Source organism: Gobius niger (assembly GCF_951799975.1).
Source record: "Gobius niger genome assembly, chromosome: 9".
NCBI lineage: Eukaryota > Metazoa > Chordata > Actinopteri > Gobiiformes > Gobiidae > Gobius > Gobius niger.
Genome location: NC_136860.1, coordinates 17,505,346 through 17,531,486, shown reverse-complemented (window position 1 = coordinate 17,531,486; position 26,141 = coordinate 17,505,346). Strand labels below are relative to the sequence as shown.

The following is a 26,141-nucleotide window of genomic DNA, read 5'->3' as shown; positions in this document are numbered from 1 at the left end:
ACTTTAGAGTCAGTTTGTAAATGTATTGCTGTCGGTAACATATTCAAATAGTTTCTTTTTTTAATGATTAATATTTAATTTATGATTAATGTTTTCTTTCAGAGACTCCTGGGTTCAACTGGACAACCCAGGAGTCTCTGACATCCGCGCAGTTGGAAGCATCACAGTTGGTAAGTAAAGGCCAATTTAAATCCAGATGCCTTACCTCTAAACCACTCCATGTTTATAAGTTTCCTACAGTTCATGTTTGTTTCTCAGACATTTCTCTCGGGAGCCAGCGCTGAAAACTATCCAGACAGACCGACCTAACACCTTGTGTTTTGCATTAAGGTGAGTGCGTTGTGTGTTCACCTAAAGTAAAGTTTGATTGTGGTTCTGGATGAAGCATGACAACTTTTTTTTATCTTGGATAAAATGTTAACTAAAAATTCAAACTTATGAATATGGTTGATTCACTTAACAATCCATCTCTCATATCTAAACGTCACAGACTATTTTACTGAAATAATGTGCCAGGGATTACAAATGAAAACCACACTGAATCATTCTTTATCCAGAAGACAGATTAAATTCCAAACCGTGTTACTGTAATAGGCACACTTGTAGCTCGCCATGAATTAGAGCTCTAATTATATTAGGTACTATTTTAAACAAAATAACACATTTCTTATGATCCATAGGTGTAATTTATAGGAAAGCCTGGTTCATTTTCCTGGGCAATCAATTTTGTGGTGTGGCAGAAGACTAATATAATTATGTAAAGCGCTGAGAGCTGAGTATCGCAGTCAGCACAGAAGGGTTTTTGGAAGATAAATGAAGATGCAATTTATTCACTCATAATTTTGTGCCATGAAAGAAATCCATATAGGTATCAGAAGAAGGTAGAGGCACTAATACCGTTGGATGAGGACTAGCAGAGCATTCTAGTTAAAGTGAAGGTAATATACTATGAGTTTCTCCTGGTTTCCTCACATCAGTGGACTATCTTTCACAGCAGGAAGGACGAGATGAGCCCTTTGGCCAAGCCCCCTAAATCATATCCAGAGGAGTGAGTCATTTATTATAGTTACAATTATATCAATATCACTAACACATAAGAGCTGCGATAAATCCAGGCACATGAGCCTCTGTGACAACATGCATGATCAATGTACAGGGCGCTCTTAGCCACCAGTTATTTGGAGCAGTTTGGCCGTAGGTCGCTCTGTTGCAGTGTTTTATGAATCAGCACCCTTCACACAGCTCACACAGAAACTTGGCCTTACGTAATCTCCCACTGCTTTTCATCTGTCTTCCTGGTTCATGCTGAAGTATCATAATTCTTGTGCTACTGACCGCGGCATAAAGACCGCCAGGGTTTTGTTCTAAGCAGTTGTAGCTGGAATTATGTTGTAGACCTATTTTACCATTACTGTTGAGAATAATGTTATAGGTAATATATCTCATGTTGTAGGAGAGTAATGTATAATTACTATGAACTTGTGAGCAAAAGATCCGTGTGTGTCGCTTTATGGAAATATGGCATAATCTAAATTAGAAATTCAGTGCAAACTTTTTTTTTTGTCTCTAAAACTGTGCATCTAATTGCTAAATTATATTTAATTTTCACTATTAGGTTTCAGATTTATATTTTAATGTCAGGATTCAGCTCTCATGGCACAATTTAAACACATCCAGGGGCAATAATATTTTAGAGAAGATTATACAAGGATTGTAACTGGTTTTGAGACTATATGACAAGAACTTTTGTTGCTTAAAGACATATTTCTAAAAAGTAGTTGCAGACTTTTTTAGTAGGCATTATTCAATTTCATTGTGATTATTTATTACAAATGACATGACAAATGGTGTTGTGCTGGACCCATTTTATTTGTTTCCTCTTTTAAGCTATGTCTTTGTCTGTGTCAGTCCATAATCCTGTAAATGACATACCATCAGTAGAAAGGGAACATGGGCAATGCTTACCATTTGCACTGAGGCTATTCGACAAACAGGCAGCGTGATTCTAAAAGTTAGTCGGCATGCCTATAGTTTTAACCTTGAGCTGGTGAGAGCGGTCTATGGTGAGTGACGGAGCACTTGGCAGCAATGCCCCACCTCGTCCACAGAGCCAATGGCTAATGACAGCAGAGGGCAGACGACAGGAAGGGCTTGTGACAGTGATGTCCTCCAACCTTCACATCCTCTGTCAGTGTTTTGCCCTGCTCCGGCCATTGGAGACAGATCAGGTTCCTCCTGTGCTATCAGCTTCTCCAACCAAGACAACACTGTCATAAACAATAATTGTACGCCATTGGCTGTAAAAAGTAACACCTATATGTACATTTAAGTGTCTGTGCAGAGATTATTTTGGAAATCTTACATCTTGCAAATATAATAATAACACACACACTACTGTATTATTAAATGTAATCATTTATTTAACATTGCAGCAAAATAAAACGCATTACACAGAAAACTTATTTTTTAGTTTGTCAAGTAATCTTCTGACACGTAAACTACACAAATATTAACGTCAAAACTACTGATAAAGTCTTCGCAGGTTCACCTGTTTCACTTGAGACACAAATGCTTCAGTCCATGACGTTCGCGTCTCTGGTGTAAAATTGTTTCAGTGCTCTCCCATTTGAAACACGCAGAAGCGGCTGCAAAAGGCCGGCTTATTTCATAGAAGTTGTCGCAAACAATAAAAACTGCCCGTATGTTCTATCGTTCGAGAATGTGACGTCTTCTCGTGTAGCGTTTTCCACACCACACTTGCGCGTGGTTGCATGGGTCGCTGTGCGTAAAATAAAAAAAACAATGCGGATGGACGCGACAGCAATACGCCACAAGTTCCAGCACAAAGTGAATATATTCTATTGCAGCGCTGCTTGTTATCTCTACATTAGCTAACGAACCGGTTCAATCTTACTTATGGCCCACGTTGAATGAGTGGCAGTCAGTGCAGTGATTTCCTCCGTTGGTCACTCGTCTCTTTCTCTCGCACCAAAACAGAACGCGCAGTTTTGAAACGCATCAAAATCCCAGTTCGTGTTAAAAAAAAAAGGATGGAAAAAAATCCTGCTGGAATCGAACGTCGAGTCCGTTTAGCAGCTCCTGTTATTACACATTATTAACTAGCCTTAGTAGCAACTTCCCTGTGTGCAAATATTAGCTCCCTCCGATGGGCGTGGTCTCCTCTTCTTCATCCAATCACAGCCTCAAAACACGCATCTGGGTGCTTTGTCTCCCCCACAAAGCCTCACAAGTGACATTGTGAAGCAAATACAAGTTGTTGTTTTTTTATATTCATTTATTTTAACATGGCATAGATGCTAGCCTGTATTTGACTGGAAGTCAAACTTGTTTTCTATTGAGGGTTAATAAATTGGTCCAAAATCCTGAGACTTTTCCTCCTATAGGGCTTTTTCTAAAGCCCGTGGCTCAAATATTTGCCAATGTAAGGCTTTTTATCTTTTGGGTACAAACATACCATTGTAATGGGCCTAAGAAGGGCTGGGCAATTCATCGAAACTGAATCAAAAACACAATATCTTCTTCGATCAATCTCAATAATCGTCCTGGATCTTTAGAATGAGCCTTTTCTTTGGCAGAAAAAGCTCCTAGTTTTGGAGTTTGGATGAGACACTGGAAGATTTTTTGTGTGTTAAATGATACTGGAGGAAACATGAATTTGTTTTGGTTAGAGCTTAGGTTTGTTAGAGCTTAGTGTGTCATGAATCAGCTACATGTATGTATTTCATTATGAAAAATCAAATCTAAAATCAAATTGTAAAATCGAAATCAATCAATGTGAGAAATAAAATAGTCCAGCCCATATCATCCAGTTCTATAGGCTTAAGCCATATATGAGAACATCCTTTCCACTTGTCAATATGACCTGTAAAGTAATGAAGCAACTCAAATAGGCCTTATGCTTTTATCTCAAAAGCTATGACACAAAAATATTAGACAAATGTATTGAATAGGCCGACTGTTTGAGACTTCATATTAAATGAATTGTTTGTTTGTTGGTTGGTTTGCTTGTTTGTTTTCCTCTGTTTGTGTCGATGCTGTGAATAAATAAGTATTTAGGCTGTATTTTTTCCCACTAACTCTATCAGAGCAGGCTTGCTGGACGTTTCCCTTTAGAGCACATGCACATTCAGACCTTTGATACATCTTTCTAATGAAGAATAAGCCTATCTCACTTGAATCCAAAGGCGTTTTCATAAGATTCCGTGGCTTTCCCTCCTCATCAGAGGTTGGCCTGCCCAGTTTGAGACGTGTTACTTGGATTTGGAATGCAAATGCTTTGTTCACTAGGAGGAGGGATCAGCAAGGAGTCTGAAAGCGACGAGTTTTTGATTAATGAGCTTTGAAATGGCTCTCCAGGAGCAATAAAGGATGAACTACGCTCTCTCGCTGCTCTGTGCGCGCACACCAACGCACGCCGCCATCGTTGCATCATTCCCAATGTCATAGTAGCAGCAGTATTCTTTTTTTTCTCTCCTCGCATTTGTCACTATTCTGCCCGAGCCTCCTTTCTGTAGTGTGTAAACTGTATATGCACAGAGAAAAATGTCCCTTTGGAAACTGGTTGGACAAACGAGTTGCTGCCAATTTGAATTCCTCTCGATCATTGTTGTGCTCTATGCTCAAATTAAAATAATCATCAGCATTATAAATTATACACATCTGATTAGGGGGGGACTACATTTTTGGCATAATTTTTGGTACAAGCTCTGAGAAAATGTATTAAAATGTTGATAGAAAACATAAATATGATTTAGACATATTTGAGCACTTTATTTACAAAATGTTCAACACAATAAAATATAACATTTTGATATCATTAGGGCTTGTAATTTCATGGATATCAAATGAAGAAGTAACAATGGAGAACAAATCAAATGGCTACACAAAATGACATGCTGGTGTATAATACTGTATTAGATACTTCGATAGTCTATGTTCTTAAGGTAGACACAAGATTAACCATGGACATATAGTGACGGTTATACACTATAAAATGCCCCATTTATCCCACTTATAAAGAAATGTTCCCGGTCTACACAAGACCAAGTCATTTCAGACCCTGTTTTCCTACACTTACAAGTGCACTGATGTGTCCAATCTTACAAAAAATCACATAAATACTCCCATAAACGATAAATAATGTGCAATACAAATGTAATTAAATAATAAATAGTGAAGAGGCTATTATAAAGAGTATGCAAAATAATATCAATAAATAAGTTGGATTCTCTCGAGGAAATTGCTTCCGGACAAACAGACAAAAAATTCGAATGGCGCTTTTTCTTCTAGAGATGAGCTGCTACTTTGTGATCGACTATTCAAGTAACGGCATGGAATATTTTGTCCAAAAATGCGCATTGCACATAAAAATAGAAAGTAGTGGAACAGACTGACAACAGGCCTATGTGCCCCTGTTCAAGAGAAATGGACAAAGCAGTATTCAGAAAATAATGACACATTATAGCATTAATAGTCATATCAATAATACTGATAATACACGACTCGCTCGGGGCGAAGTTAGACTAGTGAGGTAATAAAAAGAGCGCAACCTAATTTGGCACACACATGCGCACTCGCTCACAAACACGCACAGACACACATGGATAAGACATTTTACAAATGCGTGAGTTTAGGCGCTTCCTGAATCCTTCCCTGAGACGCTTGGTGCGACGTGAGGTCTGTGTACGTGGGGTGGGGATCACAGGGTCCGTGGTGATGATTTCCTGGGATCTGCGCAGCGCAGCTATAGTCCACACTGGTGGATGTAGGATGAGGAAGATGGCCAAGGTTGAACATGGGGCCCGAGGCTGGCATGGAATCAACAAAGTTCCCACCCACATAAACTGGGCTACTTTGCAAATTGGCGTTGGCAAAAGTGCCATTGCTCTGCATGCCGTGGTGTTCATACTCGGATCCCGGGTACCTTTTCTGCTGCGGGATGCATCCACCTAAGGGCGCTGTGTACGCAGCCAATCCGTACATGTTTTGCTGAGGTTTAGCAAAGGATGGTGGCGAAGGCGCGTCATAACTGAGGCTATTCACATTTTGGAGTTGGCCAGAGTATCCAATGTGATTCGGGACACTCAGTGGAGGGCTTCTATCCGGCGAGTGCCCCAAAGGGGAATGCGCCATGCCTTTTGACTTCTGGTCCTTTTTATATTTCATCCTCCGGTTTTGAAACCAGATCTTTATTTGACGCTCGGTCAGATTCAACAGATTGGCCATTTCCACTCTCCGAGGGCGACACAAGTAACGGTTAAAGTGAAACTCCTTCTCCAGCTCCACAAGCTGCGCGCTGGTGTACGCTGTTCTGACCCGCTTGGAAGCTGGTCCGGGTGGGCTCTTCTCATCACTAACCTCACCTGAAAACAGACCCAAATCCAGACTTCAGTCAGCACATTCAAAGAAAGACACATGCGTTATCATAGTTTATGCGTCTCATAGTTGAAATGATTTAAATTAATAATGATGGCACTTCATTGAACAGAATTAATGGAATATTTTGTAATTATTCATTCATTCATTCATTCATTCATTCATTCATTCATTCATTTATTTATTTATTTATTTATTTATTTATTTATTTAATCAATCAATCATTGGGCCTTTACCTGCACTGGCACTACAGTTGTTGCCCTTCTGTTTGGAGTTCTGCCGGGTCTCCTTCATCCAGGGGAATATCTGCTTGGTGATGGCCGGCGTGGTGGCGCCTGAGGCTCCAGACGGAGATTTTTTCTTGTTGGATGTGGAGCTGTTGGAACCGGGCGAGGCCGCAGACAGAGGAGGAGGCTGCTGCTCACCAATGCTGCTGGCCTGGCTGCTGTTGCTCTGTGTGCTGCTCTGGCGCATGCAGTCCCCGTTCAGCTCACTGTCTTTAAGGGTCGGGGGACGCACAGCAGAGGTCTGGATGGGACACGCTGGGCCTTGGTAATCAGTTTCAATGCTAGCAGCCGTGTAGGACTGGTGAGATGGGCCATAGTTGTAAGAGTCGGGTTTGGGGTACGTGTAGCCTCCAAAGAGTCCAGAATTGTCATAGTATGTTGCTTTCTGCATTTTGTGGTTTCAAAGCCACTGCACGCCGTGCATGGGTGTTGTTTTTCACGTGATTGGTGTCTCCCACTGCCTCTCCAGTTTCTGACCTGTATAAGAGAAACATCATAAGGTTTGGGCAATGGGTGGCCTGCTCCTAACGCCATTCACACTACAGCAGATGTGAGCCACAAATGGCTTGACAGCAGCGCGAGCACTCGACTCACTTTGTCACCAAACTGTTAAAGTTTAACTCACGCTAAAAGGACCCTCTGGGAGACTTAAGGGCTCCCCAGAAATAAGCTGAATCAGCATCTGACTCGAATACGCACAATGGGCTTTTCACTGATCACGACTCTGACAAAGCCCGTCACGCATTGTTCCTGCAACAGAAATATAGCCCACCATGGCGCGCGCGTTTCACTGCACCAGTGCGAGGCTGTGCAGCCTCATCTTCGTTTAGATCAGATGCTGAAAGAGGCCTGATGTCCTGGTATATGCATGTTCTGATGGTTGGATATGATATTGGATATGCAGCCAGTATTTCATAGGCTCGTCTGACGTTTGTTGGTGATTTTATATGCCCCCCTCCCCCATTTGTGACCATTAAAAAATGTCATATAAAATCCTTTTTCGCTAAATGCAATTGTAAAACATGGTAGGCTCCACCACACCAAAAACGTGCTTCAAAGACTGTGCCTATGTTGGTGGCTTTAGGAGGTGCAGTTTGCGTCGTGCATAACAATTGCACCTGTCAGTGTGGACCGCGGCAAAATTTATGACCGCAAATGTTATGGTTGTAAACGGCCACAGAGAGGAATGAAAAGCAAAACAGTGCTCAAGACGCACAGCGTAGGAGGAAGGCATGGGAAAGAATTTTATCGCTGGCCGCTTCTCTCATTCAAGGCTCGGTTTGGACCCAAGGCGTCCATTCTTCTCCTCGCCTTCGACCCAAACACCGCTTTACTGAGCCTCTCTGGCGCTGCTCAAGCCGAGTGGAAGGGACGCCGCGGCGAATCCGTATAATTTTATCCTCCATATTTTGCATGTGTATCTTAAATGTTGATTTAATGTAGCCCATCTTTTTTTTTTTTGCTTGTTTTATTTTAGATTTTTTTTATATGCTATTGTTTTATAGGCGATTGTATTGTTTTTAATGTTTGTATTGCATCTACGAATGCAATATTTTAACCTAGCCTAAATATTAATGTTACAATGTAGTTGGCCTAATAAAGCGTGTATAATATAACATTTGCGTTTGATATCAATTTTACTCACCAAACTCTGCGCAAAGGCGTGTAGTTTTTACGCGTTCATCGCTGCAGCCTCCTCGACCTGCAACACAATAAAGAAATCACTACCACCCCTACATTCACTTCACTGACCAACACAAATATATGCAGCACCATTTTTCTGAAATACTACAATTTCAAAAATCTATCAAAGGATCAAATCTTTTGCGTACATTTTAATAAATGTTCCGTGCACAAAGCTTTTTTTGTGAAGCACTGAGTTGATGTTATATTGAGGCTGTGCCTCAAAGGCACGAAAAAAGTCCTGCGTGTGCACTTTTCCCACAAAGAACTCTTCCAAATATTTAGCAGTCATAAGCTTTTTGTGTGACCCACAGGTCACTGAGTGTAAAGTCAAAGTTTAATGAACAACGAGCAGTTTGCTTCAAGAAGCCGCTCTGGCCAAACGGGCTGCCTTTCTGCGTCTGGCGCATCCAGAAGCTGGAGCGTCGGGATAGATGCTGTTCCGTTGGTATTTGCGGCTGAAACGTTCTGGATTGTTGGATTCCGCGTGTGGATTTTACGGGTTTGATGTTGTGTCGCCTCGAGTGCTTTAGCCCACTAGTACTAGCAGCAGACTAGTAGCAGACATGCTCCTCTTTTCATAGCGTTGTGTTTTTCGCCTACGCGCTGTTACGGTAAGTTTGGTTCACACAATGGCCAGACTCAGGGTGGAGTGTTATTATCCCTTTAAAACCAGCTTTGTTATTTCTTTCAAAAGTAGCTTTGAATAGAAATGATAACCAAAAGTCCATTTTAGAAGATTTTATGAACCATATATTATTCATAGTGAGTTATAATTTCAGCAGGCCCTACAGGAATTATGAAGGAGAAAAGTGCATTTTAGTAAAAATTGTTTTAATTACTTTTTTCATTTCAGTTGATTACGTTTTATGCTGGAGGCGAATTCTGTAAGAAACCTAATCTGAAATATGATATTACGCAAGTAAGCGCAGGCCAATGTTATATTATTTATAACATAAAAAAACAACCAAATATAATTGTATTAATTACCTTATAGTCACTATATTATTGTACATATTGTTTCCTTTGCTCATTATGATCCAGCGCAAAAAGAAAGACATTTGTGTAAATTCCAAGGAAACGGATGCTGCACAAGTTGATACAATTTTGCTTTTAAATAAATAAAATACATCTCTTCGTAATCCAACTGAATGCGTTCAAATATCCAACCTCAGTATAATGTAAGGTTTCAAGTTAACAAAGCCATATAGTTGAAACCACATAGATCACTGCAAACACCACAGTGACGATATAAGACAACAAATTAATGTGATTTACGATCCAAGAGTCAAAAAGAAAAGTTTCTCTCCTACTCCTTCGGTGCCGCTTCTCATCAAAAGGCACAGTGAGCCAAAAAAGCACCGGGCGCCTTCCATTCAATGTGTCGATAATATTTGAAGGCGCTTCTTCAATTTATGAATCTGCTTTTGAAGAGGGGTAACTCAAGTCCATATAGCCGCGTGCGCACGACACACTTACATTAACAAGCATCAGCCCATTGAACGGAATAAATCACACACATTATATTAACCTATCGTTAAAGGTTGCGTTGTGCCATGCAGTTGCTTACCTGTGCATCAATTCATCATAAAGCCCCTCAGTTTGTCTGTGCGCGCTCTCCAGCATAAATCCTTCAGCCTTTGTCTGGAGACAATGCCGTCCTAAACCTGATCTTGCTGTTTTTCAGACATTTCCATATACCAGTGGAGACACTATTCCCGAAAGATTGGAAGGTCTCGCATACAGCTACCAATAAAAAGCCAACAAGGTAGCGTTATTCCAGAAAAAAATCCTGGTAATCAATCATCTATTGATATGTGTAGAATTGAGTCAGAGATAGGCCTGCTCTGATGTGGAGCCAGCATTAGGATTTTGGTGTTTCGGAAGCTTTATGATGACAAATCAAGGCACTGCCTTAAGACACAAGCATATTTGTTCACGTGATTGTTCTCCTTCACCCTGCTTCAAGCAAGCCTTACCTCACCAATCCATTCTGATAAAGGGTGGCGTTTATTTCCTCGTGTGAACTGTGTGAAAATCTTCCATTCCGCGTTTTTCTTGATATGCTCATGAACATTTAAACTGTGCCTCCAGCTATATCAGGAAAGCTCTTTGCTCCACACGTGTACTTGTAAAACCCTGCAACGTTTTGCTTTGTTTTGAAAGCTACACATGATTAAAACAGTGCATTTTGTTGATAAAAGAAGCACAGCTCTGCATATTTATATTTTAGGATGTAGTCATAGAATGGCCTGTATTTTTCGTGTTGTTATTGATGTTATTATTTCTTCAATAAATGCCGTGGGAGTTTTCTCCATCTGTGGCTGGATTGTATTCAAATAAAACACATTATCATCTTTTGTTTGCTGTGTCTGTCTTCACACAAAGAGTGGAGCCGGGGCTTGTCCCGTGCTGTTTTCATTATCAATCACACAAAATAATGATACATGTGCGGTTCGTGGATGAATTCGAGAATAAATCCTGTTTGTCGAACAAGAGGAGAGTTCGGAGCGCACAGCCACTGCTCTGACTGTGGAGAGGGATGCACGGCTTGTATCGGCGCTGCATATGTTCAGAGGGCAATAAAAGTGGAAGATTTACAGTTTTCGGCCGGCCCCCAACAGCATCGCACCCTTTCAGGAATTACTGCCAATGATTTACAAGGAGTTAGGTCTGTCAGCCCGCCCAAACTTGTGCCACTTTCAAGCATCAAATTCGCATCAGCCACCAACAGTAAAAACAATAGAGTCATGTGAGTCATTGAAGGAAGCACGATGAGTTGCCGTTAACGGCAGTGTTCCGGAGCGAAGGAGATTTGAACTTTATGCCTTCGTTAAGTGATTATGTATTAAATATCAATGCAAGGAATATCGGCTATGTTCACTGTTCCCCCTTAAAAATGCGCTAAAAGCCATTGTTACCGTAACAGTCAGAACATGCAACCCCAAACACTGGTAAAACAATGATTATTTAGTTGAGCCTAAACGGAACCCTTGTAGAATATAAGAGGGAGAAGTCAGCGCGAACAGCGGCACGAATCGAAGCCCAAAAGCAAAGTGCCGCGCGCACACATCAAAGGCAGCTATTTATCAAATATCTCGACATTTGATATCGTCATCTTGTAGCTCAGGCAACATGAAAAATGCAGAAATTTGTACGTACCCAAGCATCCATCGGTTCGGATGTGCTGCTACAGAGCGGGCTACACTTGCGCCGGCTATCGGATATTATTTTCTTGGGGGATCTCTTCAGTTTTCAAGTCTGATAGAGTCCTCGCGATTAATGACGACGCGGTGTTTCTAGGGGGACGTGCTGCATTAATTATTTAGACAATCACGTGGTCGAGAATAGAGAGTGTAGTGGTATAGTCTCTGGCTTGTATCTGTGGATGCATATATCTCAGGGGCTTGTCTGGATCCGAGAGGCTTCTGCGAAAACAGCTGGAAATCAAATATGGCCGGATGGAGAGCAGCTCGTCGTATTCCAGCTCAGGCTGCAGTGTCATTGAAAATGGCACTGCCTTTGGCTCCCATTTATTGCTGTTCAGACATGTAGGTCAGTGGCTATACACGCTACACGTATAGTGGGCTGCTCTGACCTGACGTGTGCTGATGGAGACGGCGATAGAAACCTCATTCTTTTATTACAACACTGTACCTTATCATTCGACATATTTTGGCACATGCTTCTTTACATTTTTTACATTTGATTCTTCTTTAGTTCACAAACAGGACTTTTATAAGTCAAGAACCGTAATCTTTTATGTATCCTAAAATAAAATCTTTTATTCCTGTCCTTTGTCATAGCCCTTCTCTCCTCAGCATCTGAGATCATCATCAGTGGCAGCATCACTTTGTTCCCTGCTGCTTCTCCTCCTCCTATGCGTATATGAGTTCCTATGCGCACACGCACGCACACACGCGCGCGCACGCACACACACGCACACACACACACGCGCGCACACACACACACACACACACACACACACACGCACACACACATGCAAACAGACACACACACACACACACACACACACACACACCTATACGTAGCGTCACTAAGTATTCTGTGAACATTTAGTTGTACAAGTCTGGGCTAAAAGTTCGGTTCAGTCCAGGTTCGACATGGGTCAAGGGTCGAAGGTCAGTTGTGCAGAGATAGGACGTCCGAAATAAAAGTTGTGACTTACTTTGATGAGCTTTAAAAGTGTCTTTATTGGAACAGAGAAAACGAGTCTCTTTTGTACTAAACCAGATCAGTTACATCTGTTAAGCTGTTGGTTTCTGTTTATCACATGTTCTGTCGCAGATTGCGCTAACCCGGAGCGCATTATGATCGTTGATATAGCCTAATTATAAATGTGCCTATATTTATTTATTTGTATCAGCAAAGCACGATTAGATGCGGTGTAAAAACAAAACAAAAACACCTTTGTTTTAAACACATGGGGAATATTTGTAGATCTTACAAGAGCGCCGTGACCTTGCAGCTATTTGTTATGTTTTCTACAAGATTCTTCGGGAGTTGATAAATAACTATATTATATTGGCTGGAGTTTATAAATAACTATATTATATTGGCTATGCGATACACTAGCTGCAAAATGAGCATTACCTCCCTAAAACATTAAATAGCCACTAAACAACAAAGTTTCCGCCTAAAAAGAAACAACGACCAAACGAAACGAAACAATGAACACGTGCATTAGTTGTGTTACATTTTGTCTGTGCTCCCCGTGCTTCAAATCGTGTTTGAAGGTAGTTTGATTATGCCATTTCCAACCCATATTGTAACGAAAAACACAATGTAGTTTTTCTTTTCTTTTTTACGCAATAATTACGCACAGGCGTTTGCACTCGCCAAGACGCTTTTTGCGGCTTGTGGCAAATTTGCCCAATTTAATAGTTACTGCTTTTAATTTCGGTTTCCTTTCTGCTATTTCGGTGCGCAAATGTTCCCAGTAATGCTCTGTGTCCGCGGGTCAGGCACTGGAGCTGGAGGTCAGTGCTCGCGGCTCAAGCGTGGCCTAAGGATGAACCTGGCGGCTGGCCGCGCTGCTTTGTCCACCTTTGACTCGAAATACCTTTTCATCAAGACACAAGACAAGAAGAAGATTCTCAGATCTTCTCGCACTCACACAGCTTCTGGGCTTTTTGTCCAAAACACAAAGACGCAAGAAACGACAATAATCTGGCCTCTCGGCCCACATTCTCCAAAAACTGAAGCACGCTAAAAAAAAAAAAAAAAAAGGCACACTAATTCATCAATAATTCAACGAATACTTTTATTTAAAATTGTGTGTTTGCTATAGTAAAATGTACAAATTTTAAACAAATAAATAATAACTCATACAAAGAAAAAATAATTATGTTCCTATATACTCTGAGTTTCATTGTATGATGAGAAACATTCAATATCAATTTTATGCCATGCAAAAAAGAAAAGATCTTTCATAAAGAGTTTCAAATGGCACGAGAGAAGCTCTGAAAATGTACATTGTTTACAAAGGTGTCAGGAAAGATTTATAAGGGCACTCGGAATAGTTTGCACACAGGAATGTCTGGATTTAGCCTTGATCACATTTAGGCTAAGATAGGCAAAGCCTTTTTGTATAAAATAAGTTAAAACATACAAAGAAACCTATTCTAGCATTTCTACATTTCCAAACGGTTTGGCGTGCTCTGTGTAAATTCGTTCAAGTAAAGATTCAGGCGAACATTTTGTGCGTCTTTGTTTGATGAAGAAAAAAAACACACACGCACACACACACTTTGTGTGTGCCCAATTGTACACAAATGACGTCCCCCCGTTTTGCCTAAAAGACAATTCGAGGTTCAGACCCCGTGAATCCACATGAGATGAGTTGAAGCGTTTTCAGGTCCACATGGATGGACAATGAAGTGTGTAAAATAGAGTCATATCCAAAAGTTTTGTTGTTTTGTGCTGAAGTATTTCAAACTCTTACTGATTGCCTTCTGTAGCAAGATGCACATTAGAAACACTGCTTGGTTTGTTTTAAATAATTCAGAAAAATAAAAATAAAAGAGCATTTCCATGCAGAGGTCAGATGCAGCTGTACAGTCCACTCCTGTGTATTTCTTATAACGTGGTGATGTCCGTGTGGGGCTCCTTGTGCAGATGGATGGCCGCTGGTGGGGCAGATCTACCCTTGGTGTTGGGTAGTTTGTGGTCCTTCTTCCATTTCATGCGTCGATTCTGGAACCAGATTTTGATTTGCCTCTCAGATAGGCAAAGCGTGTGCGCGATCTCAATCCGCCGTCGCCGGGTCAGATACCTGTTAAAGTGGAACTCCTTCTCTAGCTCCAGGACCTGCTGCCGCGTGTACGCGGTTCTGGACCGTTTAGGCTCGGGCCCCGTGTAATCTGGGTTCACTGGCGAGAAACATACACAAAGTGTCACCAAATGGGAGCACCACACACACACAATCAACAAAACACGCGGCCGACTAGATACAAGTTTAGTCCGTTTCACAGCAGGGAAAGCTTAGCCATTAGAAACGAAATGAAGCAAATATGGGTATATTTCTGCAAAAACCTCCTGGTCTTGAGCAGTATTGGGCGCTCACCTATAGGCCTATTTCCTCAGCTATAAAAATTTATGACTTGTGTAATTGGTGAGGCCCTTCAAACACCGCCATAAATATTAGAGTGAATAATACAAGCGCGTCTTACCAGTCGTTACATGCACTTTTTTCATCCAGGGGTAAACCACTGCTGGCTGCTTGCTCTGCAGCCCGTTCTGACTCTTTGTGTTCTGCTGCTGGCCACACGTCCTGGCTCCGGCTGCTGGAACTGTGGGCCCTTGTTCCGTGTGCGTGCTGAAGGCATCCGCGTGGCTCTGTGTCCTGTCATGTACATGACCCCGTGGCGGCACCGTGGGCTCCTGCACCGTGTTGCAGCTGAAAGGCTGCTCCGTGTAGTTAGACCGTGGGTAGATCCCGGGATGCTCAAAGTCAGTGTCCTGCGCCGGACTGAAGAAGTCTGCGCCCTGGTCAGGTATATAGTTATTCTGGGAGTATTCCTCGCACGGAGGAAATTTCGGATCCACATACTTAGAGTTCACCATATACGAACTCATGGCCATTAATTTCTGAAGGTAGAAAATACTAATTTTTCTCGAGTTGTCTTTTTTTCCTCCCTCCATAAAGCCCTCCTACTTTCGTGTCAACTGAATAAAGTTAGCGAACCATGTGACCGAATCGACCAATGGAGGTGATGCTGGTTCATAAACGGGTAAACATACAACTACAAGCAATTTAATTCAACTTAACCTACTCTCAAATTAGACCTGGAGGAGGAGCGGAGCGAAAACATAACATACAACAAAACACGTAGTTAGGAAATACAGTCATAACAAAATTTGGAGCAAAAACACGCAGTTTGTGGTTTGTTACCTTTGTCCAAGCGCCATTCTTAATGCGCACAATAAAGAGCGCGTCATATAATTCAAAAGTAAATGCAAGTATTTGGAAGTTATAGAGATTATCAGCTCCTCTGTCTCTGCTTGGAGGCGCGCAGTTGAACAGGGAATCCAACAAAGGTTACAAAAAGCCCTTTGGCATAAAAGCGCAGAAGAATGACTGCGGACAATTGATGGACAGTGTCTTTGTCGGGACAGGGGTCACCCAAAAGTTACACCAATCTCATCACTTCAACTGCTGCCTTCTCTTTGACTGCGGCGTCTCTGGAGCCCATTGGCCAGAGGCAGAGGCACAGCCAGCCCTGGGAATCAATAATGAAGAGCCATCGCAAGCCACAAGGCAATAAAACACACAATACTCAAATGTGTGCTGCGTTGACCCAATCTATTCCATTTCCTCGCTGCCAATTCATAATTATCAAGTGTAACATTTCGGATCATGTTACCATCACACAGATAAAGTGCCATTATCTGGCCTCAGTCTCCTTTATGTAAGACTCGGGTCTATTTATGGGCTTTACTGTGCCACTGGATCTTCTGACAGCACAACACTCAACGAGCCCAAAAAAGATTGTTACACAGTCAATAAATCGAAGTTTTTTCATCGACCATATACTCCCCTAGAATCGAATCTGTGACTGTGCTTCTATCACACAAATTCGGTTCTACAGGGTATATATAGACGACGGGAATGCACAAAGCACTTTCAGGAAATCCAAAATAGAATAGTTAGGCTTGCGTCACAGAATTACCGCACTGTGTGGTAGGTTTTACGCACTGGAAAACTGACCTCTGTCTTATGACCACTGACAAATCTTACAACATTTAAAACACGTGTCAAACTTACCCCCCCCCCAAAAAAAAAGAGAGAGAGAGAGAGAGAGAACACATAGTCGTGGCACATGAGTATCTCTATTGTGACGCCTTAAAATAACATGTTAAAGTCAAAATCTTTTGGGAAAACCAACCCAAAAGTATAGCTAGAGTATATACATGACACTGGCGGATGCAAATGTCCACGAGTATTAGTTATCCGCGCTGTCCAAACGATAAGGCGACGGGCCACCGAGGTCAAGCCAAATCATTTGCAAACGTAGCTAAAGGTTGAATTATTTTTCTTCCCACTGACAGCTCAAAGAGCGCAAAAGTTGAGGCAGGTTCTCATGAGCCATTGACCAAACGCCACACGAAGCTCTACAGCCGCGTTTACGCACGAAATAAAGCCCATGACGCACGGGGAAAAGTGGAAATTGGAATATTGTGGAGGTTTTTTATGCAATCAACCGGACTGTTTTTGTTTGTTTTTGTTTTGTTTTGTTATTGAGGGATTTCGTCTTTACTCAATGGGAAACTCCTGGAAAACTGAAAGCTTATACAGGCGGAAAATGTGTTAAAGTGCGTAAAAGTGCCTCTTTCTATCCATACGTTTTTGAATTTGTGAAGCCACATAGGGCGGAAGCTTTGCCGTAGTTTTAAAAATAATGCACGTGTTGTTTCATTGGACTTATGGGCATGGTCTGCTTTTATTATCACACCATTTTAGTGGCAATAGCTGCTATTCAAAGCCGCCACACGCAGGCCCGCTTAATGATTAGTTAGGCCTGAACTTCACCACATTACGCATAGCGGATTGATGGAATAGGCTTTATTTTTGCTGTACTGTCTTTTAATCTAAAATGTAGGGTCTTTATTTAAACAATCGTCATGGAGAGCTCAAACAGCCCGTGTCTCTTGTTTTCTAATGATGCGACAAGCTTGGTTTCGTCTTACATCGCAAAGCACAATGAATTCGATTATTAGCAATATGAAAACTCATCTGCGTCAATTAAAATATGGAAAATATCAGTTATTGGGCACTGTTGGTTTGATGGTGTTGTGCGACGATATGACCTGCCTTTCACCTCATCCTTGAGACGGGTCAAAGCCGAAATCACAAACAAAAGAATGATAAAGTCAGCGTTTCTCCAAACGAGGCCTGCCTTAAATGAGAGGGCAACTGCTCCGGCTTGACTCCTTTTAACTCCAATTACCAAAGTTTCTTTCTGTGTGATGCCTGTATGAAATACAATGAGCTTGAGGCCTATTTTTTTTCCCTTTTTAGACACACTTCACTGTAAATCAAATGTCCAATAATCACATATTAATTTGAAATAAGTATAGCCTATTGCAGACAAACAATGACAATAACCGCCATAAAAAGGCTTTTATCGCACAAGAAATCAGGGTGGATTTTAAAACGTATTATTACAATGTTTAAGTTGCGGTAAAATAAATATATACATAAGCTATCAATTTGTAACTCAAACATTTACACTCAAGTTTTGAAATACATCCATAAAATGAGGAATAGTCCAGAAACTGTAAAAAGAATTAGGCTACACATAAACAAATGAAGGGTAGTATAGTGAAAGTTTCCAGCACTGAACAACAGGTTGTGCTCCCTCACATTTGTAACTCAGTCAAGCAAGACTCGGTTAAAGGCAGCACGACAACAAACCCCAGTTTGCAACTTTTCTAAAGTTTACGCACAGTTGAAAACGTCACGTACATCCAAGCAGCAGCAGCAGCAGCTGTAGTTCTCGCAGCATTTGTGCGTCCTGTTGCCGTTTGAGAGGCAGGAAACACCCGAGCGCGTGACATCATACGCCCACAACAGTAGCAGAAAAATTATAAAACACGACTTACCACGAATAGTCCGACACATGGCGGCAGCGCGCACAAACTCAGACGAACGGGGCTAAAGTGAATCCGTTAGAGCTTTTCACCAATAGACGAGCTATCGCAGCCCATCTGGAGCTTTACTAATACACAATGAGAATTATATTTTGGCTTGTCAAGTCCCAGGTCATAAAACAAACTTTAATGGTGTCACGTGTTTCCGCGCAGCCATTCACATGAGCGCACAAGACCATAAATAACCCTGAAAGTTGCACCGACTTAGCCTGCTCAATAAGACGATTTCACTGATGTGCACCAAGGAAAAGACTTAAAACAGGCAAACCGTGGCATATGGCGCTTAATTAGATTAGATGTTTTCCCTCAGGCCTGATAAACGTTCTCACCAAAAGCAAATGTTGTGAGCTATGTTCAAAATCTTTTGTTTGACAAGCATCAAAATTATGCTTCCAGTCTACAATATTACATTGTAGAGCAGGGCATGTGAATTCAAATGGCCTGTAACCTAGGCCTATACAATGTATTATTGTATGAAAGTAATCAATAATTGATGATGCAAATAATATTGCTGAAAATAATAGTGGGCCTGTAGGCATCATTTCTTTAAGTCAGGCGTTATTCTTCACCAGACTGATAGGAAACACTTTCTGAGCCAATCACAAGGCGTTTTGTCTTTTAGCCCCTCCCTACAGCTTCCCTTCCCACACACTGGGAGTAATTGTTGAAACAATTAAGCAACATCTCCGCAAAATGTTGGCGTGAATTTCACAACATTAATCACACTTATCATATGAGTAAACCCTGCCATCAAATGATCTTATAAAGCAGTCTTTAGTCTAGCATGTGGAAAAAGAACGTCATCACGTGAACTGGAAAAATACTAAGTGGAGGCCCGAACAACTGTGCTGAAGTATATGGCAAGATATTTCTTTATCAGTAGATGTCCAAATACAGGCTGCAGACGAGCCTCATCAACAATAAATGCCTGGAACAAATCATATCCTAAATATACCTTTCCAAAATCTAACTACCAGCGTGTCCGTGGTGTCACGTGTTCTAAGCCATGACCAATCAGGAAGCCCTGGCCCCTGCTGCAAAGGCTGTGTGCACTGCGCCACTGAATTCTAGTGTTGGACAACAGCGCCTTCTGCTGGAACTTGCTTATCACAAGAGACCTTCACAATATGTATTATTACTTAGAGACATTAACAAACCTTTAGCACCAACATCTCCCCATGCCTTCACTGACAAAAAGTCATTAGGCAATCTCAATATGATATTTATGACTGGGTATTCCAAAGTCAGACGCTGTGTCTGTTTGCACTTCAGCCAACAGTGCATAACTACTGTTTTCAAATAAGTGCATTCAGTTGTATGCCTTATAGGCCTACATCAGAGACTACAGGCTACAATGCTGTATCAAAACACAAGTATTTTTACCGCCTGAAAACGCACACATGAGTGTATTCTGTTTCTCAGAAAGCCTGTTGAGTTGGCGCTGCTCAGCCTCAGTCAGTGATGTTCTTATATTTAGTCAGGGCCTTTAGGTGTTCTTATTGATATATCATTGTCACTTTCTTGTATGCGGGTAGTTTGGACTGAGAGAAGGATTAGCCAGAAGACTGCAGTGAACGACTGAGAGCTCGGTGTCTGCTGCCTGTTTTTCAGTGTCCATTTTGCCGCATTGCAGTAGGCTGTAAATACTTTCGCAGCTGCCTGTCAGGCAACGGTGAAATACTGTCTTTGTTCAGTTGTCCTCGTTCACAAGCACCAAAACGTTCTCTACGCTTCACTAAAAACACAAAGCTTTGAGGGACTTCTGCATTTGACTTTATTGTAGAAACCCCTGTCATTCCGTGGAGTTTTGTTGGTTCACATGAGCTAAGTTTGTAGGAAACATTCACAAATTGCTCGACTATCTTGCAAAAACACAGATTTTTTTAAATTTAGAATTGTAATAAGAATGATTCAAAAGTTTAGTTATACCACAATTAGTGTGTGCCATCGTGTGGCCTATAATTCTAAATGAGCCCAAATCATTTGCAGGATTTAATTTAAAATGAAAAGGCTAAGCCTGTTCAAACATAAAAATAGGTCATTGGATCAAACCTTCAACTGGATTGACTGACCATTTAGTTAAAAAAAAAAGAAAAAACATTGTATAACTTAATGCGCACCAATTGATAAATCTGCCTGACTATTTAACAGCCATTTTGTTAGACTTAATCACATTAACACTTCAAAATTCAGCTTGTGCTCGTGCCCATGCACAACCACAAAGCTTAGCCTGCTGGTAATTAACATGACTAATGAAACAGGAAACTGTCACTGTCCACACGCGCGCACACAGGCGTAAATGAGCTGCTATCTCACAAAATACTCACAAATAGCCGAAGGATAATCCATGGTCATTCTGTGATCTTTGGTGATGAAGCTTCCAGAGGCGCCACCGGAGCGGGTCAAATACAGAACAAAATCCTGTTGCGGTCCAAAAACGTTCTTTGCGCCGTGAAAAAACCTGCTCTCGACTGGTCAGGCTTTTACAACCTTAGCTCTGGCATATTTGGGGAAAACAGACCGTGGCGTATAAAGCTTTAAACGCCATATACGCAGTATGCGGTGGGAAATCAGGAAAGAGCCATGGAGACGTTTGCTCTCACACATGACCAGTGGCATCCAATGACAGGCGATGGAGGCCCATAAAAGTGCTATAACCCAGTTGTAAATTGTCCTCGCACAAAAAGGAATTTGGACTGCAGCAATTCACCCCTTCCTAGCACAGAAAAGCACAAACTGCATGCCCTCTGCGTACAAGCAACACTGCGCTATTCCTCTCTGCGCAATCGCATCTTCAAATTAGAAGGACGATATTTTACCATGACAGTAAACGCTTGATACAGTCAATTTGTTTACTTTAAAAAAGCGAATAGCCTTTTTCCTTCTTTATTTTATGAAATGCTATTGAGTTTACCAAATCAATGTAAAAAAAAACAACGAATAATTTTGTAGAATTGCGTATAGGCCTTTTATGATTACATAAAAAAAGGCTTCGTTGTTATAAAGGAAACAAAAAAAAACTGTATTTCTTAAATGTGTCTATTTGACCTTTATTTAAGCAGGGAAGTCCCACTGAGGTCAAGAATCTCCTTTTATGATAAATGTGTTTATTTTGTATTTTGTATTTTTTTACTCTAATTCATGGCTGATTCTGATATTCTCGTGACTATTGCCCAAGATAAAAAGCTTCATGATTTTAGTGCGAGAACAAAATGTAGGCTATCGCAATAATATCTTAAATGTTTATATCTTTGCTTTTTTTCCCCCCCATTGCACTTTGTTGAGATATAAAGCAATAGACTTGCTTTTATATCTTGGGTTCGACTTCGTGAATATTAGTGCTGCAAAAAGGAATCGCTTTCATTTAATTCTCTTCATCTGGAGGACATGCCACAGTCAACCCGGCGCGATTTATAACCAGCCCGGGCCTAACCCTGCGTGTCCTGGGAATGTGTGTGTGTGTGTGTGTGTGTGTGTGTGTGTGTGTGTGTGTGTGTGTGTGTGTGTGTGTGTGTGTGTGTGTGTGTGTGTGTGTGTGTGTGTGTGTGTGTGTGTGTGTGTGTGTGTGTGTGTGTGTGTGTGTGTGCACGTGTGCGTGCGCGTGTGTTATGAAAGAGATCCAGGCTTGAGCCAAGACACATCTATTGCAGCCAGTGGGAGTAACATCTGTCCATCGTTCCAGAGATGGCATTTATTCTGGTCAACCAAAGCACAGGCCGTAAACAAGTTTAGTGGATTTAGAGAGAGGGAGACAAACAGCGCTTCTTCACACACAATGCTCAACCATGTGTTGGGCACGACATGCCAATATAGTAGATCAATGAAATTCATGCTGCTCAGCTATACTCTAACCTAACCTCTTACCTAATGAACTTATACATCTCACGAAAACAGGTATGAAACTGTTCAGTAGTTGCAGTGCTGGTGCTGAGTCATACCAATTTAGAAATAATTCCTCTTTTGTTAATTATTATTTAGATATTTCTTGTACACGCAGTAAACACTGACTGGACCCGTTAACATAAGATAAGAATGCCACTTACAGTACTAGAAGTACTCTTGTTCGGTTTTTGAATACCTATATCAGTGCGTAAAAGAGACGTTTTTTGCGCATTTACGCACGGCTTTCCAATCGATGTGTCCTATTGCAATTGCATATTTGCTCGTCTATTACACAGGGAAAGGATATAGTGTAATTAAATCAAAGATTATGTGACTAATTGGGCTCGCTATTCATTTGCTTTGAAGAAGGAAGCAGCCACATGACCAAGGATGCAGCCCAGAAATGGCGATATTTTGATGGAAAACGTGTCGCATCAAAGATGTCTTATGATGCACGTCTTGAACGCCTATTGGCACAGCGTAACTGTGAAGGCATCTATTTCCAGATGAAGGAGCCGAGGGCGGTTATCCTATAGGTTCAAGTCTTCAGCCGTGACAGTCACCTCGCAGTCAACAACGAGGCCGCGCTGAGACGCTTAAACAGAGCCGGCACTGAGATCAAAGCGTGAGGTCATAGCGCGTATACAATCCATCAACACGCTTCTTTATGGCTCCACTGTTTGTATACAGTGCTGCAGTGCCGCTAGCTTGCATCGTCCATGTATGTGGAACCTCATGACAATCAGCTCAAGATATCCGCGGGGAGGCGAGGAAGCAGATAATCGGTACAACTTGACATGTTTGTTGAATGTGAAAGAGCACATTTGCTAAAAGAAAAAAGAAACGAAAAATACAAAAGAAAGATGCAACAGTGAGAAATTCACCTTCTTGGTCCTTCTGACATTATTGCCAACATCATTGAACAGGAGTATGCTCTCAAATAATCCTGTAGGCTACATATTAGCGATGTGAAAGAAGAAGTCTGAAACCAACGCGTGATCTGGAAATGGTACTTTTTCTATAACTGAAATTCTATTCCTTTAATTAAAAGCATATTATCCTGATAGTCGCCTAAACAATATAGGACATTTAATATAGGTCAATGCTGATACAAATATACATATAGTATTTTTTTTATTTTTTATTTTTTACATAGGCCATATAGCAATATTAGGCCGTTTTTGTAAGGTTGGCAACACGGGACATGTTTAAATTTCTGAATGTTCATCTTCTCTAAATAGAATGTGAAATTATAGTAACAAAATAACAGAAAAGTTATCCGGGTTAACACACATTGCATATTGGCCTATAACAAACGCATGGGCTTTTGAACATATCCTATAGGTGTAAGGTATTCGTAAGGTAGTCTTACTTGTTTATTTTTCCACCTTTTTAATGCCCTTCGTGGGTTTTTGGTTTTTCCTTATCAACTGCATTGTTGCTTTACGGATGAGACAGAAGACCAATGTCGCCCTCTAGCGAGTTCACGCGACAGTGTTTAAATGATTTTGAGTAGCTGTGTTTGATTGTGCATTACATTTTTATTTGAAACATTCAAAGAGGCTGGTTTTATTTTTCACATCCATATTTCCCGAACTTGGTTAGACACAACAATTAAAGTAAATCGCTCGTGGGGTGTTGGACAATAAACGTGACCATTTTGGGCGTTTGTTTGTTAGCAACAGCTCGAGAAAGAGAGACAGAAAAAAAAACTCTTTGAAAGAGCAGAGCGGATTTGCTGGCCAGGCTCATAAAGTCATTTAGGCCAGACGTCTAGCCGTTTCTATGGCTTTATTGGACCATGTTTCTTCCTGTTCTTTAGACATTCTTCCTACAACTTGGACAATAACTTGAAAATTCTCACTAGGCTCAGTCGTAAATACTTTCCCCTGTACGTTTCAAACGGCGCTATTCGACAAACTCTTACGCGCCTGTCTCCATTTTTTTTTAAAAATCATGTCTTTATAACCTACACATATTAAGGAAATTACCTTTTCTAATAATCATGTAAAATGCTTGATGTCAGCTGTGTTAATATTTGGGTTCTTTTATATAAGGGCACCAAATTGTCGTGCGTAAAAAGAAGAGCATTTCTTTTAATTTTACACTCCGGTGGGCACGTGCGTAAAATGCAAAATAGCAAGATACTTTATCTTTGAAAGTGTTTTATGTACAACAACAAATTTTTAACAACTAAGAGCATTTCAAATGGGCTCATTGAACAGTTTAGTGCTTATAATTACAGCTCAGCGTGCAAGTCCCAGTTGTTCTGTCGAAATTAGACGGAAACGGACCCCATAGTCCTCCTGTGTTTTGCTTTTGTCCAACATTTGGTTCGACACAGGGTCTATCATTACGAATCCAAGAGCCACCACAGTTACAGTTGTTCAGGTTTGGGTTTGTTTGTTTGTTTGTTTTTAAAAAGGAGGCTTGTGTGTTTTTGAACTCAGAACAGGTCTTTTCCAGTCCTCTCTCGGTTCATCTTCTTCATTTTCATCCTTCTATTCTGAAACCAGATTTTCACTTGTCTCTCTGTCAAACTCAGAATGCGGGCCACTTCGAATCGACGGTCTCTGGTCAAGTACATATTGTAGAGAAACTCCTTTTCCAGCTCTAAAGTCTGATACTTGGTGTAGGGGCAGCGCTTCTTTCTTGTGGAGCGAGCGTGGATCCAGTTCGCGGCTGGATTGCCTGTAAAAAAAAAAAAGTGCAGACATTTAAAAAAGAGGAAATGTTATGGTGTTTGAAACCCAGAATGGACAGATTAAAGTGTATTACAGGCTGGCAGTTAAATGTGCGTAAGGAAGTAAAGATGATATGGAGCATTGTGGCATGAAATGGGCCTACGGTGTCCTAGGAAAGCATTGCCTCTGCTGGGCTTCCTGTGACATAAAAAGTTTCGGGTCCCCTGCAATAACCCGTGCAGGGCGGGTTTCCCCTCGCCAGGCCGCGGTATAGTTCCAGACACTTTTATAGGTTAGTAAAACCTCTAGTTTTACACACCCAGCTCATACAGTTCTTACAGCTGTAAATCAGCACCAGCTACTCCGTTTACTTACTTGGGTCCAGTTGTTGTTGTTTCTCGTCTTTGGATTCGCTGCTGTGGCTCGAAAGCTCGCTTCCACTGTGCTTTTTGCTCGTGTTTTCTGGACACTCCGACGTTGCGCACGGGGTGAAATCAGAGGCGTCGTCCTCCTCCGGGGATTCTTTCTCCGCGGCTTTTGGGGGAACAGCCTCCGGTTTGGTCTCGTACAAGCGGCTGCTCGAGTGGAATCCAGCGAAAGGGACGTGGTTGGACACGGGCTCCATCCAGGAGCGGACGCCGACATATCTGCTGTCCGGAGCGGGGAGGTGCGGCTGATGGTGATGCACGTACGGATGGTACAGCCCCTGCGTGTGGACAGGGGACCAGGACGGCGGGAACACGGCAGGCTTTGGTGCAAAGTTACAAGAAGAGAAATCCATCGGGTCCCCGACAGCACCTGGCGGCCTCGGGGTCACCGTGTGCGGAGCGGGAATAAAACGCGCTTCATACACGTCCTCTGGTTCGTGCGCCATCAGAGAGTCCACATAGTTACCCAGAGTGCCACTGGACGACATTTTGATCTCTTACTACTCATATAATAAGCTTCGCTCTGTTACGGGAAGCTTCCCTCTATGAACAATCATAGTATTTTTGCTGGCCTGCATCTACAGGGATTGGTTACATGGGTCACGTGG

At 41.6% G+C, this 26,141-nt stretch overlaps 3 protein-coding genes across 3 annotated transcripts; all 3 read right to left on the bottom strand.

Moving 5' to 3' along the window:
• Positions 1-4,846: 4,846 nt before the first annotated feature.
• Positions 4,847-11,943, bottom strand: hoxd3a (homeobox D3a). The gene is made up of 4 exons (XM_079562501.1): positions 11,529-11,943; positions 8,329-8,385; positions 6,615-7,160; positions 4,847-6,383 (listed from the first exon to the last, which is right to left on the bottom strand). The coding sequence occupies exons 3-4, from the start codon at positions 7,072-7,074 to the stop codon at positions 5,635-5,637; spliced, it is 1,209 nt and encodes a 402-aa protein (XP_079418627.1). The 5' UTR covers positions 7,075-7,160; positions 8,329-8,385; positions 11,529-11,943; the 3' UTR covers positions 4,847-5,634.
• Positions 11,944-13,672: 1,729 nt separating this feature from the next.
• hoxd4a (homeobox D4a) lies at positions 13,673-15,542 on the bottom strand. Its single transcript, XM_079562500.1, has 2 exons — positions 15,059-15,542; positions 13,673-14,758 (listed from the first exon to the last, which is right to left on the bottom strand). The coding sequence occupies exons 1-2, from the start codon at positions 15,528-15,530 to the stop codon at positions 14,466-14,468; spliced, it is 765 nt and encodes a 254-aa protein (XP_079418626.1). The 5' UTR covers positions 15,531-15,542; the 3' UTR covers positions 13,673-14,465.
• Positions 15,543-24,867: 9,325 nt separating this feature from the next.
• hoxd9a (homeobox D9a) lies at positions 24,868-26,111 on the bottom strand (the record flags this gene model as incomplete). Its single annotated transcript, XM_079563269.1, is given in 3 exon segments — positions 24,868-25,112; positions 25,481-26,030; positions 26,037-26,111. Coding segments are annotated over 3 exon segments (870 nt in total).
• Between the last annotated feature and the right edge of the window lie 30 nt (positions 26,112-26,141).